Source organism: Hyaena hyaena, unplaced genomic scaffold (assembly GCF_003009895.1).
Source record: "Hyaena hyaena isolate Hyena2069 unplaced genomic scaffold, ASM300989v1 scaffold_14, whole genome shotgun sequence".
NCBI classification, from domain to species: Eukaryota; Metazoa; Chordata; class Mammalia; order Carnivora; family Hyaenidae; genus Hyaena; species Hyaena hyaena.
The window spans coordinates 956,381-971,918 of record NW_024080646.1 but is presented as its reverse complement, the minus strand read 5'-3'; the positions used below and the strand labels follow the sequence as shown (position 1 = coordinate 971,918).

The 15,538-nt window shown below is 45.8% G+C and overlaps 1 protein-coding gene across 2 annotated transcripts in view; it reads right to left on the bottom strand.

Moving 5' to 3' along the window:
* Window positions 1-15,538, bottom strand: part of KCTD1 (potassium channel tetramerization domain containing 1) — a 91,203-nt gene that overhangs the window by 9,229 nt on the left and 66,436 nt on the right. For both annotated transcript variants that reach the window (XM_039218318.1, XM_039218314.1), the window contains exon 3: window positions 12,401-12,545. In XM_039218318.1, the coding sequence (XP_039074249.1) occupies window positions 12,401-12,545 (145 nt within the window). The remainder of the gene's footprint in view (window positions 1-12,400; window positions 12,546-15,538) is intronic.

Below are 15,538 nucleotides of genomic sequence, written 5' to 3'. Positions count from 1 at the left end.
GAGTCTATACCCATGACAGTGTCCCGACCCACCAGCCTGTCTACCATAACCTGAAGGTAATGAGGCTAACAGGACTTGGGGTTGCAGATCTCCCTATGCTGATTCTAAATCTTCACCTTCTTTTCCCCTCTGGGGGTACAAGCCACATGGGTAATGCAGGAAGTCTGGCCACGGCCTGACAGAGCGCCTCCGTATAGGATGCTGCTCATGTTCATCGTGCTGTGCTCCTGAAAAATGAGGGAAACACTGGCCGTTATTAGACTGTTGGCCCTGCTCAGTGATCTCTCAAGGATTCTGCCAGCAGTTACTGAAATGAAGTCTAAAGGGGTCCCCGGAAGGTCATCTTGTACCCTGGGCTATATCTCACGGGGCCCGGTCGTGAACTCTCTCAGGCCACCAGTTGTTCCTTTACTCTCTCTTGACCACCGTGCTGTTGCTCTGGTTTCTGGGGCAGAGCACCGTCGGCGCTGGGGCAGCGGCCGCAGGAGGAGAGCCAAGCACCCGGGCTCCGCCTGACCACCGGCCCCCCCACACGGACTGGCGTCCCAGCTCCAGAACTAAAAATGCCCTCGCTGCCGCTACCGTTTTCTGCACGGCTGAGCTCACGCTGGCCGTTCGCCTGCCTGGCAGGCTCCTTTACGGCCGTCGCTCTGCGCTTCCAGTCCCAGCTCGCCGGAGACGGCCCCGCCGGCCGACTCGCGCCCACAGCTGCTTTCCTCGGACACCGCGTCTTCCTGTGCTTCCACAATCGGGAGCATTTCATTCTGTCTAGATGCCATATTTTTTAGAATTTATCAAGTTTCCCTTTCGAGCCCCTGATGTTGTGTTCCTTTCCTTCTGCTCTCTGAATGTTTTGAAATCTTCTTTCCTTACACCCTGGTTCCTATCTGGCAACGCCCACCGTTCCTTTCTTTGGTTTTTACAGCCTCTCGACAACGCTGTCTCTTATCCCCAAGGCATCAGGTGGAAATGGGTGGGAGTTTATGGGACAGCGGCAGGTGTGGCCCCAGATTTCCTTTTGAAGGAAATGAAACCCAAAACGACATTAGTTTTTCAGCAAAGCAACTGCAGAATGTACTAGATGCCGTCACTCCTCTGCCCTGCTTCTGCACCAGTTGTATCTTCTTGAATTAGGAAGGGATCGTCCATTTCTTGCGTGGCCTCCTATCCGGGTAGAGGGAAATAGATCATTTGCAGACCTATTGTCACATTTAAAGAATTTTAAAATCCTAGAATACACATTTTCAAAATAAATTTTTTTTTTTTAGATTTACAATGGTTTTTTGAGGCACAGAAAGATCAAGATCCCATTTGACAGATGAAAAAACTGAGCTTTGCTAGGACCCTGGAGATAGGTACACGGCACAGGAAGGTAAATATGGGTGGGACTCCAAAAGGCAAATGGACCGTGTCTCCAAAGCTTATTTTTTGATTACATATTTGGAATTCAGAAAACATTCTCCCTAGGGAGAGGGAAGTAATATACACCATGCATTACTTTCCAATTGCTGCTGTAAGAGCTTACCACAAATTTGGTGGCTTCAGCCCACACAGATTCACTCTCACACAGTTGTGGAGGTCAGAGGTCTGGAATGGGTCTCAGGTAGGGCTACCTAACACCAAGGGAGGTGCCGGTGGGGCTGCCTTCCTACAACAGGCTCTAGGGGACCATGGGTTCCCTTGCCCTTTCCAGCTCCTGGGGCTGCCTGCATTCCTTGGCTCCTGGCCAACGATCACATTCCTTCCTTCATCAGACTTTGACCCTCCCCACTCCCTCGTTCATTTACAAGGACCTTTGTGATTCCACTCAGCCCCGCCTGGATTATACAGGATATTCTCCCCATTTCAAGACCCTTAACTTAATCACAGCTGCGAAGTCCCTTGTGCCAGTACCTTGTGAGGTACCATATTCTGGGGATTAGGATGTGGACCCCTTTGGGGGCATTAGCTTGCCGCACACATTTACTGATTCCACCGAACAGTTCAGAGGTTTCTTTAACTCCTCATGGCCTTCAAGTTTTACACAGTAGTTGGCACATCCTTAGACTCAAAAGGCAAATCAGTCACTTACTCATTTTAAAATCTGTTAACGTGCCAGATGCCGTGCTAGGCGCTGCGGGTACGAAGCGGGTTCTTCTCTGGGGAATGTGTCCAGTTCACCCCCGGTGCATCCGGGGTGCTCCAGGAGCTCTTCACTGCCCTGGGGCCTCCCGCATGCACGCGCGTGGCTCCCCAGGAGGCAGGGCATGTTTATATCAGGGGACCCACAACGCAGGGGCACCGAGAAGATGAGAGGAAAATGGAGGATTTTATATTTTACGTTTCAAAAATAGCATCCAGGTAGTAGTTACAAGGAAAAAAAAAATCTCTGCAGGACTTAATTTCCCTTAGTTCCAAATTTTATTTTCTCCTTCCTTCCCTTCCTTTCCTTCTTCTCTCTCACTCACTCTCTCTCTCTTCCTTTCTTCATTCCTTCCTCCCCTCCTCTTCTTGCTCTTTTGCTCTCTCTCTCTCTCTCTCTGTCTCCCTCCTTCCCTCCTTCCTTTTTTTTTTTGGTGGGAGGTGCGCCACCAAAGTTTTTTCAGTATTTCAGGTCTGGGGTGTCTAAAATTCTTAATTTCCCTGGTTCTGCACTATTTTTTCCCCTTTTTTTCCCCCTAAAAGGACTTACTATTTTTACAGCAGTTTCAGGTTCACAGTTAAAATTGAGGGGAAAGTATCGAGCCCCTATATCCCTGTCCCCACACATGCACGGCCTCCCACATTATCGCCATCTCCCACCCAAGTGGTGCATCTGTTACAATGGATGGACCTACGTCACCCAAAGTCCAGAGTTTATCCCAGGGCTCACATTTGCCCTCGTACCTTCCATGGGTTTGGACATGTGTCCACCATTACGGCACCACACAGAGCAGATGCGTTGCCCTAAACTCCTCTGTGCTTTCCCTGCTCTTCCCTCCCACCCCTCCATCCCCTTTCTTTTCTTCAAAGCCCAGAAAGACTGGCCCACTTGCTCCTTTTCCCCTGCTGCCTCGCGATACTTCTGGCCAGCAGCACCAACTTCCGCTTTCTCCTGACTCCTCTTGTTTTTCAGGGGTGGAGGGGGAGGATACCCAGCCTGAGATTTATCCTGATGGCTATTAAAGGGAACAAAAGCAATGGCAAGATGTCCCTTCTCTACGCGGCCACTGTCTCTGTCCCCCCCCACCGCCGGATCTCCCCGGAGAACGGTAACGGACACACAGGAGATCACGACGGGGTGCTTGAGGCTACCCATCTGCATTCTGAAGCCACACCCGGGCTTGGTGAGTCACCCGCAGACTGCCTGCAGGAGCGAGGGCAGGGGTTAGAGATGCGATCCGAGATGGTGCCAGGGCTAGGGGCTGGCGGTCCTGCCTGCCTCCCACTCCTCCTCGGTCGTGCAGCTGGCCCTGCTTCTGAAGGAGTGTCCTTGGGAGGGACAGAAGTGGCCCAGAGCAGGGGTACCAGGAGTAACTGATTCTGCACCAGGGATGCAAGGAGGCAACGGCTGAGACTACAGGCTGGGGCAGCCGTCCTAAGTGGGCACTCTCTTAGGTACTGGAGACTTCTTGGGGGTCCACCCAGCTCACCACTCTGCCTTCTTTGAGAACGTTCGACCCTCAGGAGTGAGTGCCTAGAACGCGTGTCTGGGTTATCACAGCTGCTTGGCTAAAGCATAAGCATTGATGCCACCTGAGCCAGTCAGATGGTCTCTGTAGAACGAAGGAAGGGGAAAGAACCCCTGGGCAGTCCTGGCGCAGAGCCCTGGCCAGCACTCTAGAAGCCCGCACACCCCATGACTGAGGTCCTCAGAGCTGCCCTGCTATTCCAGCCCTGAGAGAATGCTCCTGCTAATTCCATGAGATAAGCCAGTATCCCTCCCATAAAAACCCCCTTCCTCTCATTCTTCCTGGTTCTCAACTTGGGCTGATTTTAACCCTAGAGGACATGTGTCAATGCCTGGAGACATTCTGGGTTGTCATAACTGGGGGGAACGGGGGTGCTACTGGCATGTAGTGGGTGGAAGCCAGGGATACTGCTCAACATCCCACAGTGCAAAGGACAGCCCTAGCACAAGGTTAGAAGCTCTGAGCTTGACCGTGATCCTTTTTGTTGCAACCGAAGGAACACATAACATCCTGACCGATGGTCAAACGAGCGTGCCAGCATTCAGACACACGGGGTTGCTGACACGACGTAATACAAAGTGCACATCACCAGAGATGTATTCGCACCAAAATGTTTAGCTCAGGCCATCAGGCCCTCAGCTGCAACTTGCAGTTTACAGGAAATTAGAGGCTAGAGTAAAGAACTAAAGTACCCATGATGAGGCGGTCAGACAAATTCAGACGAGGGGCATTCTGTGGGGCACGTGGCCCCGTTTCGTCAGCAGGCTGGCATTATATAAAAAGCAACGCACTAGGCTAAGTAATAAAGGGAAGGGACATCCTGGATTCAATCTGTGTTCTTAGATCAGATACCGTCTGGGAAAAACCACTTGTAAAGGAAATTTTGGAGTCAACCTGGGAAATTTGAATATGGCTCCAGAATTAGAGGAAATAAGATTTCGTTGAAATAGGAAGGTAGAAATTATTGTCTGAAATAAGGAGAGAAAAATTCCAAAAGGCCAAGCGCTGAAGTTTTAACGCTGGTAGTCTCTGAGAGTTGGGGACACGGGGCTTTTTTTGCCTGTGTATATTTTCAAATCTTCTACAATGTACAATGTACGTATACCTTTTCTATAATCTTAAAAGGTTATTACGAGTAACGAGCACATCTTTTAACTTAAGCCAGGGATAGGTAAGTTGTGGGTTGTCTAATTGCAAATTCTTCTTTATCTAGGAAGGGTGGGCATTGATCAGAGACCACAAAAGATGTTAGCAACATTAGGGACTCTTACCAAAGATGTTCAGAATAAAAGAATAGAGAGAGGTAATTTTGTAGTTCTCAGTCAAAAAGGGCACCAAAGTTGCGGACTCCAAAAGGGCACCAAAGTTCTGGACTCCTTGTGTTCCGGGAAACACAGCTGTGTGTGCGCCCCGTACAGCACGTGTATGTAAGCAGAAGATAAAGCAATGATGAACCGGTCAGTATAACGGGTTGGGGATGGGGAGGGGAAGGGAAGAAGGACAGTCATCTCCATAATAAAACAGGGCACAGAAGCTCTATAGTCACATATTTAGGGAACAGATTCCAGGGGCTTTCAGCGGGAGCAGGGCACAAACAGCTGCCGCTTAAACGATGTTCTGAAATGTGAAATTGCCTAAATTCTTAAGCGGGCGTCCAGCCCATATGGTATATTTGCAGAATGGGATTTTACGGGGTGCAGGATGCCGTGAAGCCAACGTTTCATGCGTTCGCCCAACCCAGCATCGACTAGCTGGAGAGGGAAGCAGGAAGTCAGGGAACCCCTTCCCTGGCAAACCCGGGCCGGACAGACTCCCTCCTCATGCTGTGTTCCTTCTCCCAGGTCAGGAAGCAGACCCCGACAAGGAGGAAAGCACCGACTGTATGGCTCAGGCACGGGCAGGCCGTGTGCGCGTCTGTGTGTCCCCCAGACTGCTGTCAACTCCATCGTCAGCCATGGGAGCAAGTGGCCACCTCAGCCTCCCTTCTCCTCCTGCTGCAACTCCAGCTTCCAGAACGCCCCGTAATTTACAGCCTGTCGCCCAGAGGTTCTGTGGAAAACATTTCAGAGCCCTGGGAGACGCCCTGGGGCCATTTCAGGGGCCAGGACTGTCCACAGCTTAACTCCCGTGAGGAAGTCTGTCTTTCAGCGTCTAACTCGAATGCTCTTGACAAAAAAAAAAAACAAAAAACAAAAACACTAGCCACGTTTAAATGTGTTCAAAATACCGAGCTCCGTTTCTGGAACACAGGGCAACTAAAAGCAAGTGACTGTTACCATGTTCCAAATGTAATTCCCGGTCAGTTGTTTTGTAGTCCTGGAGTCTGCGTCTCTTTCAGTCACGGGCTGACAAATTAATACTTTACCCTCCTAAGTTGCTCAGGAGGGTGATATATACACGTTTTATATCTCCCATTTAGTCCTATAAATTAAATAGTGGGTTGCCTACTTAGCTTCTGGTCTCCTGTGACTTGTTGAACCTCTTTCTCCTGTATTTATGTCAACTAATACTAAGTAATTCTATGTGCCCAGCACACAATGTCCTTTAGAAAAACATAAAAATGTCCCTGCCTGTGAGAGTCCTACAAAGTAGAGAGTCCCGATATATACATAAAGCACCCAGAGTTCGAACATAAGAAAGTATATGATGAGGTAAACCAGAATCTGGCTTGAACTGGGACTCACTTCACTCATATTTATCCATCCACACATTCATTCACTCACACCACAAATATTTACATGCTTAGTGTGTGTCAAGGCTGCGCGAGAGTGACAGCCATTGCTGGCCAGCTTCCCCAGCGACAACTCCCAGCCCCTATCCCTTGCTCATTTGTCTCTCACTGTAGAGGCCAGAAAGGAAAAGCATTACTTTCTCAGCTTCCTTAGCATCGAGGGGAGGCTCAGTTCTAGCCGACGACGTATAAGTCTACTTCTGAAGGACAAAATCTTCTGAGTTTAAACATCTTATACCCCATCTTCCTGCCTTGAATGAGGATGTGATGCCTGGAGCCGTGGCAGGCACCTTACGACCCTGAGGTGACAAGCGTGAGGCCAAAACATCAACAGTGAGGATGGCATATTCAAAGACACAGAGTTCTGGTCCTTGATGCCACCAATGAGCAGATACCACGGTCCATAAGCACGGACCTCTGACTTCTTATGTGAGAACAAAACAAATTTCCATTGAGTTTTTAAGGCTCTGCTGATTGAGTATTCCCACACCTGCAGCCAAAAGCACGTGGAACTTACAGCTGGGTACACAGCACTCAACAATGGAGACGAATAGTTGCAAACGTACAGTGTGGGACCACGGAGGGTGACAGGGGCCAGGCAACCCTAGGCTGGAGGAGGCGTGGATGGCTTCGTGATGAGTACAATGAGCCCTATGCGACACGAGCCAGAAGAGCATTAGGCAGACGGAACGGTCTCTTTGGAGGGAACAAGAAGACGGTATGTTTGCAGAACTAAGAAAGTCCTGTAGGGCGTATGTGTAGGTAAGAGTTGAGGGGCTCAGGGGGCAGAGCCTTCTGGGCCTCGTGGGCTCCAACAAGGATGTGCTGCTTTGCTGCACGAACGATGAACGGGAAGCCTCTGCACAGCTGTAAGCAGGGGTCTTACGTGATACACTATTTTTTTCCAAAAGTATCCCTTGGTGAGGGAGGGGGTGGGAGATGGAAGATGGGGGAAGGGAGAAGGGTATGGCTATAAAAGGGCAACAGAAGGGATCGTGGCCATGATGGAAGTGTTCTGTGCCTTAACTGTATCAATGTCAACATCCTCGTTGTGCTGTTACACCACCATTTTGTAAGATGTCACTATTGGAGGGAACTGGGTAACTGAGGGTCTGTGATTTCCTACAACTGCATGAGAGTCTACAGTGACCTCAAAATAAAACGTTTAATGAGAGGGGCGCCTGCAAGGCTCAGTCAATTGAGCATCCGACTCTTGATTTCAACTCAGGTTATGATCTTGTAGTTTATGAGTTTGAGCCCCGAGTCGGGATTCTCCCTCTCCCTCTCTCTGCCCCTTCCCAGCTCGCACGTGTGCACATTCTCTCTCAAAAATAAACATATAAAAAAAAAGTCTGATGAGAAAAAGTGTCTCTGGGTTTCAACATGAAGAGTGGGAAAGAGGGGGAAAGAGCGGAAGAGGGAAGCCAATTATGAAGGCACTCCTAGACATCCAGAAAGCTGAGCCTTGGGTAGGGAGGTGGGATGAGAGGGGTAAACTGACTGGAGAACTATCTGGAAGGTATTACAGACTGGCTCACTGATGGATCATGTGTGGGTGGTGAAGAAGAGGAAAAATGACTCCCAGGTTCCTGCCTAGAGCAGGTAGGTGGATTCTGACATGTTTGGGTTTTTTTTAATGTTTTATTTATTTTTGAGAAAGATAGAGAGACAGAGTGTGAGTGGGGGAAGGGCAGAGAGAGAGGGAGACACAGAATCTGAAGCAGGCTCCAGGCTCTGAGCTGTCAGCACAGAGCCTGACCCCAGGCTCAAACTCCTGAGCTGTGGGATTATGACCTGAGCCAAAGCTGGACACTTAACCAACTAAGCCACCCAGGCGCCCCAGATTCTGGGACTTTTTTACGGAGATGGGACACAAAAAAAGAGAGCAGGTTTCACGGTGGGTAGAGGGGGACGGTGGCAGGTGGAGGCGGGCATGGCCACCTGGTGAATGGGCAGCTTAAGGGCCCAAAGAACTCTCCAGGCAGAGATTCGGAATGGACATCTGGAAATGCAATCCCCTTAAACCTGAACTAAAAGGGATATTTCCTTTCCCTAAGTCCACTGCATTCCTTCTAGGAAAACATGAGCGAGTAGAAAACCATTGCCCTCCCTGCCCCCCAACTGCCACCGTATCACACTTGGGGCCCTTCTCCCTCTGCTCACTCACTCGCTCTCCAAAACGGGCAGTCCAGACCTGGCTGGTGAACGCCTGACCTCCGAGGCACCTCCAGCAGGCCCCGCTCCTTCTCCTGACTCCCCTCACTCCGTGTCTGGCGCAGAACTCAACTCACTTCCTGTCTCTGCTTTCTAGAAGCAGTGCCGACACTCTTCCTAGCTCTCTGTTCCGCCTGCAGCTGGTGAGAGGGCCTGCTGCCTAAACCCAGCCAGCTCGCTCTACTCTCTGAGCAGGTGCATCCCCAGGTTTATGCTGAGGGCTGCGTGTAGGAGACCTCACTTCGGCCTCTGCGTAAGATGCTTGCCAGTGAATGAAGTGGTGTGAGGGGAAGACAGGAAAGACGTTTGAAAGCTGGCAGAGGAAGAAAACATGACACACTGAAAATTACCCTTGAAAACTCTCTAGGAAGGTGCCATATGAGAAACAGACTCTCAATATGTTTTCCTTCCTAAGTTGGAAGAGATCATCATTGAAAAGTAGCTTGCTTTCATAAGGAGCCATGTTGCACAAACCAACTTCCTGTATCTTTAAATCCTGAAGCACACTCAGTGTGGTCACAGGCACACTCTATGGGAGGCCCCCGGGCACTGCTGTTGCCACAGGGACACGCTCACCCTCAGGCTTGTTCCTGGGCTGCTGGGAACCACACACGCTAGCTGCAATTCTTTTTTTTTTTTTTTTTTTTTTTTTACAAATAGTTTATTGTCAAATTAGTTTCTACATAACACTCAGTGCTCATCCCCAAAGTGCCCTCCTTCATGCCCATCCCCCCCTCCCCCCCACATCCATCAGTCCTCAGTTTTTGTCAGCATTCAAGAGTCTCTCATGGTTTGCCTCTCTCCCTTTCCCCCACCATTTCCGCCCTTCTTCTCCCCCTTGGTCCTCCGTCAAGTTCCTCCTAATCCTCCTATACGTGCAAACATATGGTATTTGTCCTTCTCTGCCTGACTTATTTCGCTCAGCATAACACCCTCAAGGTCCATCCATGTTGCTACACATGGCCAGATTTCATTGTTTCTCATTGCCATGTAGTATTCCATGGTATAGATAAACCACATCTTCTTGATCCATTCGTCTGTTGATGGACACTTAGGCTCTTTCCATGTTTTAGCTATTGTGGAGAGTGCTGCTATGAACATTGGGGTACATGTGCTCCTATGCCTCAGCATTTCTGTATCCCTTGGGTAAATTCCTAGCAGTGCTATTGCTGGGTCATAAGGGAGTTCTATTGTTAGTTTCCTGAGGAACCTCCACACTGTTTTCCAGAGGGGCTGTACCAGTTTACATTCCCACCAACAGTGCAGGAGGGTGCCCGTTTCTCCACATCCTCGCCAGCTAGCTGCAATTCTTAAGCTTTCTCTCTCATTTTCTCACCAAATGTATATTTGGCAGGTGCTCCATTGTTCAAAACCCTGAAGGAGAGGATGGACCAATGGCCCCCGGAACCCCTCTCAATTTGGGATCTAATCTTCTAGATCTTCTGTGTATTTATACACATCTACAAATAATTTTTCACATACATAACGAGTATGGTTATACACATCATGCAACGTAGTATTTTTCACTGAATGATAAAATCCTGGTGACTTTTTCTCCCCACACATCAGATAATAAAGCTATTTGGGTAAGCATCTGCCATTGCTGAACATTTTTTTAGTTGTATCGAGTTTTTGCTATTACAAACATGACTACAAATGAACATTCTATGTCCATGTATCTTTGCATATTTATGTAACTATTTCTAGAAAATAAACGAATAGACTTGGAATTGCTAGATCGAAGAGTATGTATGATTGAAAATTTAAAAACTGCTGAATTGCCCTCCAAATATATTTATTCCCAGCCACAATGTATATCCCCAACACTGTATATTACCAATTTTTAAAATGTTTGTCAAGCTGATGGATAAAAGGGTGTATCTGAATTTTTGTTCCTTTGATACTACAGAGATTCAGTATCTTTTTTTTTCAACTGTTTATTGGCAATTTCTATTTTTTTTCCCTTTGGGATATTTTTGTTTACATCTAAAATGTTTTCCATTGGGTTGTTTGTATGTTTCTTATAGATTTTAGGAACTCTTATTAATGATGTTAATTTTTTATTGCAAATATTTCCTGCAGTCTAACACTTGTCTTTTATTTGTATGTGGTGTCTTTAATTCAAAATTTTCTTTCTAAAGGCTACACTGTGGGTACTAAGTCTTCCTTTGGTAGGCCCTCTCTGCCTCAAAATTATACATTCAGAAATTCCTTTATATTTTTTTCTGATATTATAATTTTCATTTTTATGTTCATTTCTGGAATATCTGTGAACTTATGAGACAGGGCTTTGGCTTTACTTTGTTTCCAAATATCTCTGTGCCAACAATCTCAGTGCCAGTTACTGATTATTGCTTTACTTTCCCACTGACTGAAATACCACCTTTATAATATATCAAATTCCTTTATATACACATCTGTCTCCAGACTTGTTCTTCTCCATTGATCTTTTTGTCAATTTCAGCCCAGTCAGGACCACACTTTTTAATTACTCTAGTGTGTTTAGATGTCTGGTCAGAGACATCCACCATAGCCCACTATTACCACTATTAGTATCACCTGCAATAGTTTACTTAGCTATTCTTTTTCTTAAATGCTTATTTATTTTTGAGAGAGAGACACATACAGAGAAAGAGAGACAGGTAGGGTGCATGCCCACCTGAGCTGGGGACGGGCAGAGAGAAAGGGAGAGACAGAATGCCAAGCTGTCAGCGCAGAGCCAAATTCGGAACTTGAATTCATGAGCTGTGAGATTATGACCCGAGCTGAAATCAAGAGTCTTATGCTTACTGGACTGAGCCAACCAGGTGCCCCTATTTAGCTATTCTTAAGCTTTGTTTCTTCTACATAAACTTTATAAATGGATCAAATCTCATTTAAAAAACATCTGTGACTTAAATGAGTTTGTGCTGAATTTGTAATTTGGGGACAGGGGACATTTTAACAATATTGAGGCTTCCCCTCCAGGAACACCGGATTTCCCTTCATTTATTCAACTCTTCTTTTACACTTGTACGTAGAGATTTACAGTTTTCTTAACTAGACTTTGCCCATTTCTTGTTAGGTTTATTCCTAGGTATTATATTGCGTTGCTTTGTGAGGGGGACATTTTTCTATTATACCTTATGATTCGCTCTTGCTATTCTGTAGGAAAGCTACTTGTTTTGATTATGATACATTGATCCTGAATGGAGACGCCTTAACGAGTTCTTCATTAATTTTAACAATATTTAGTTGATTCTTTAGGATATATTTACAGAATATTAACAGCTGGAAAGATTAGTGTATCTTAAAACATATTTTTGTAAATTTTCTTTTAATATTAATACTTTCTAGTTGTTCTTCTTGTCTGATTCCACTGCCTACGTTGCCACCACAATGTGAGATTAACAATAACACCTGTTACTCACTTCAAAGGGAACAATTCTCAAATTTTACTGTTAAGTATAATGCTTGCTTTCAATATCTGAGACACAAAGTCTATCAAGCTAAGGAGGTTTCCTTTTATTTTCTACCTCACTAAGGCTTATCAGAAATAAGCTTGGAATTTAATCAACTTATTTTCAATGTGTTAAAAATAAATTATAATTCAATCTTTAAATAAAATCAGTCCCTCCTTTGGTCACAGAAAGCTTTAATGACCATATACTCTATTTCATGAAAACAGTATAAGCATGTCAGAGACCTCTGATGTCATTAGAGCTGGTAGTTGTTAAAAATGTAGAACTTGAAATATTTTTTGGGGGGAGCGCATCAAAACAAATCACATATTTATGCTATTGGTAATTTAATGTGAATCCCTCACCTTGAAATCATCAGGAATGAGGAGTTTTGATGTTCGTAGAAAATTCAAGATATATCTGAACATCTGTCCATCTCTGTCAATGAAATAATGCTGTTTGAGACTGTCCAAAACAATGGGCTCTGTACCATCAAAAAGTCTTCCGATTCTGTGATAGAAAAGAGGGAACAGTGAAAACAATTAGAATCGATTGTTTGGCCACTAAAACTAAGAGCTCCCGTTTTGTGTCACTGTCAATGGTAGCAGTTTCAAAGATGGCAGTCAGGAAAAATCACCCGTTACGTAGTTATGGATCTCTGAGAGGTGCCGGTCCTTGCCTGATAAATATTTCAGGACCAGACAATTCAAAATAGTTTCAGGCTTTCTCAAGTAAATCCTTTTATTCACTGTCTGTTACCTGTAAAGAAAATGTCCCTGACATGGTGATTATGGCTAAGTGCTGTCACTATGATGGAGGAGCATGTCTTTCCCCTAGGTTACTTAAAACCACCTTCTCAGCTGCTTTGAAAAAATGTCATTGCTCCGAAGTGTCTTTTAAACAGATTCTACGAGGAAAGCAATTTTGTATCTAAGAAATCTGTTTTCTGAGCTTTCCTCACCCATGAATCACAAACTCTCCAAAAATAAAGCAATGCCTAGATGCTAACATCTACATTTAATTATAGAAAGGAATCATAGAAAATATCACTCGTCCAGGAGAATATGTTTTCCATTAACAATATACAGTCTAGTTTCTTAAGTCTCCACAAAAATATTTTTTAACAGCCAGGCACCATTATAAAAAATAAATAGTTGACCACCCCAAAAATATGACCTAGTTCTGGAACATGAGAGGCTATGGGTAACTTTTAAAAACAGGAATCCACAATATATTTTTCCCATTTACAGAGTTAACATTTGAACAGTGTGCTACAGTTAAAACAGTCTGCATCCATTCATTATCATTTATCCCTTTAAAGACGGTTGAATCTACATACTTTAGTATACATTCAGTTCACAGAAAGTGGCCACATCTGGACCATGGACAAGTAGGTGGATGGCTAATGACGAACAAATATCCCATATCAGAAAATAGAATTTACACACTAGAAGTCACTTCCTCGACCAATAGGTGCATTGTATTTTTCATTAACAGCGTAGCAGGCAAATGGCTCCATTTTTTAACGAAAAGCTTTTTCGGAACTCATAAACTCTATCTCTGATTTGGAACATCACCTTATTGCTTTGAAGACCATTTTGAAATCACAAATTTTCTAATCTTGCATTGAAAGGTGACAGAGGTAAGGGTGAATCAATAATTTCATCCCTCCTACAGTACAACCAACCAACCAACCAACCAACCAATAGAAAAGCTGTTCCCCCTCCCTCCCAAAAAAGAAAAGCTCGGAATTTGTTTCAATACAAATCTTTTAATCTTTTACCTCCTACCTGAAGGTAGTAAGTGCAAAGAAGAAAGCAACTAATTACAGTCAGTCATATTTCTAAAACTCAATATATTTTTTTCAGCTAATGCTTTTGTCCAACTTTCCATGAATAGAGGGTGATTCACAATTCCTTCCTTCCACAATTTTATCCAGGGCGTGGATCGTAAGCATCCCAGGGCTCGGACTGCATGCAACCTTGTCATTCGTTTCCCACGAACACATCAATCAAAAGGGCTACATAAAGAGGCACTGAAACTAAAATACACTTAGTCATTTATTTATAGTGTTTCCGGGACAGTTTGGTGTAGGATGGGAATGAACGAAACTTGTTTGCTTATTATTAAAAGATTTATTCTTTATTGTTAACATGATAAATTTACAGTTGACAGGGGAAGAAAAGGGAGTTATATTTATTAACTGCTGTCCAGATAGCTTGCACTCTCCTCAGCACTTTATGTAACGAATCCATTATCCTCCTTTTACAGATGAAGAAATAGACTCAAAATGATGAGTAACTTGCCCAGCTAGTTAAGTAGCACTGGGGGATTTGTGCACTGCTTGATTTTAAAGGGGCTGCCCTACAATGACTGGAATGAAAAGAATTACCACTATCGAAGGAAAGCTTTTGGTCTAGAGTTTGTACTTTCTTTCTTGTTCGCTCAGCAACAGCTTTGCAATGAAATCCAAGTGTGTATATTGATCATTTTTGTGGCCTAAAACATATTAGTATCAATGACTGCAAGCTGCTTTAGTAAGAGATGAGAAGTTAATATTTTATTCTTAAGTAAATCCTATGCTTTTTTTTTTTTCTTAAGTGTTCATTTTCAAAATCTAGACCTGGATGTACCCTGGCACAGAATGAGTAATCAGTAGTCTCTATGAAGTGAATGAGTAAAGGATGAACTGAGTGGTGAAGGGAATTTGGCTCAGTCCTTTACTAGCTGTAATTTGCGTGTATCGACTTCTCTGCATCTCCATTTCTCTTATAAAATGTCTGTTTCTTTTGTAAAATTGCCCCTTTGCTCAGGGGTTGATGAGAAAATCAAGTGGAGTCATGGCGTGCTCAAAAAGAACTCAGCAAGAGAAGGTATCCCAAGCTAGCAAACAAAAATCTCTAGAAAGCAGATCTCAGAAGACAGGCGGTGCTACAAGGCACAGGATTCCAGAGGCCAGAGGCCCAATCTGGGCTGAAGTGTCTGGTTATAGACCTTAGCCAGGTGGGAGCGACGCCAACCCCTCCACCTCCGGCAGACACGGAAAACTGGACACAGACAGGTGAGATCAGAAGCACCTTCGCATCGGACTTGGCCTAAACAGGAGACACAAATAAAAGAGCCGGAGGGAAAGGAAAGAGCTGGAGGGAAATGTGAACGGCGGCCCACGGTGGTCACAGCCCCTGGGCGATGCAGTGGGGAAAGCGAGGTCTCCAGGCCTAACCACTCAAGAAGTATGCAAGCTAAGGAGGGCTGGCCGCCCCCTGGCGGTGAGGGCGCCCCCAGCAGCCAGGCCGCGGCAGGGCGCGGGGGTGACGCCCCGGAACCTTGGCCGCCGGGAGAGCATGAAGGGCCAGGTGGGGGGAAGGGAGAGGCCCGACGACGGTGGAAAGCCCGTCGGGGCCCCACTCGTGGCACAAGCCGTGGGGTCTGAGCGCGAGCAGAGGGGGCCGCGGCCGTGGAGGGCAGAGCCAGGCTTGTGGCCCGGAAGAGCCCGTGGGCCG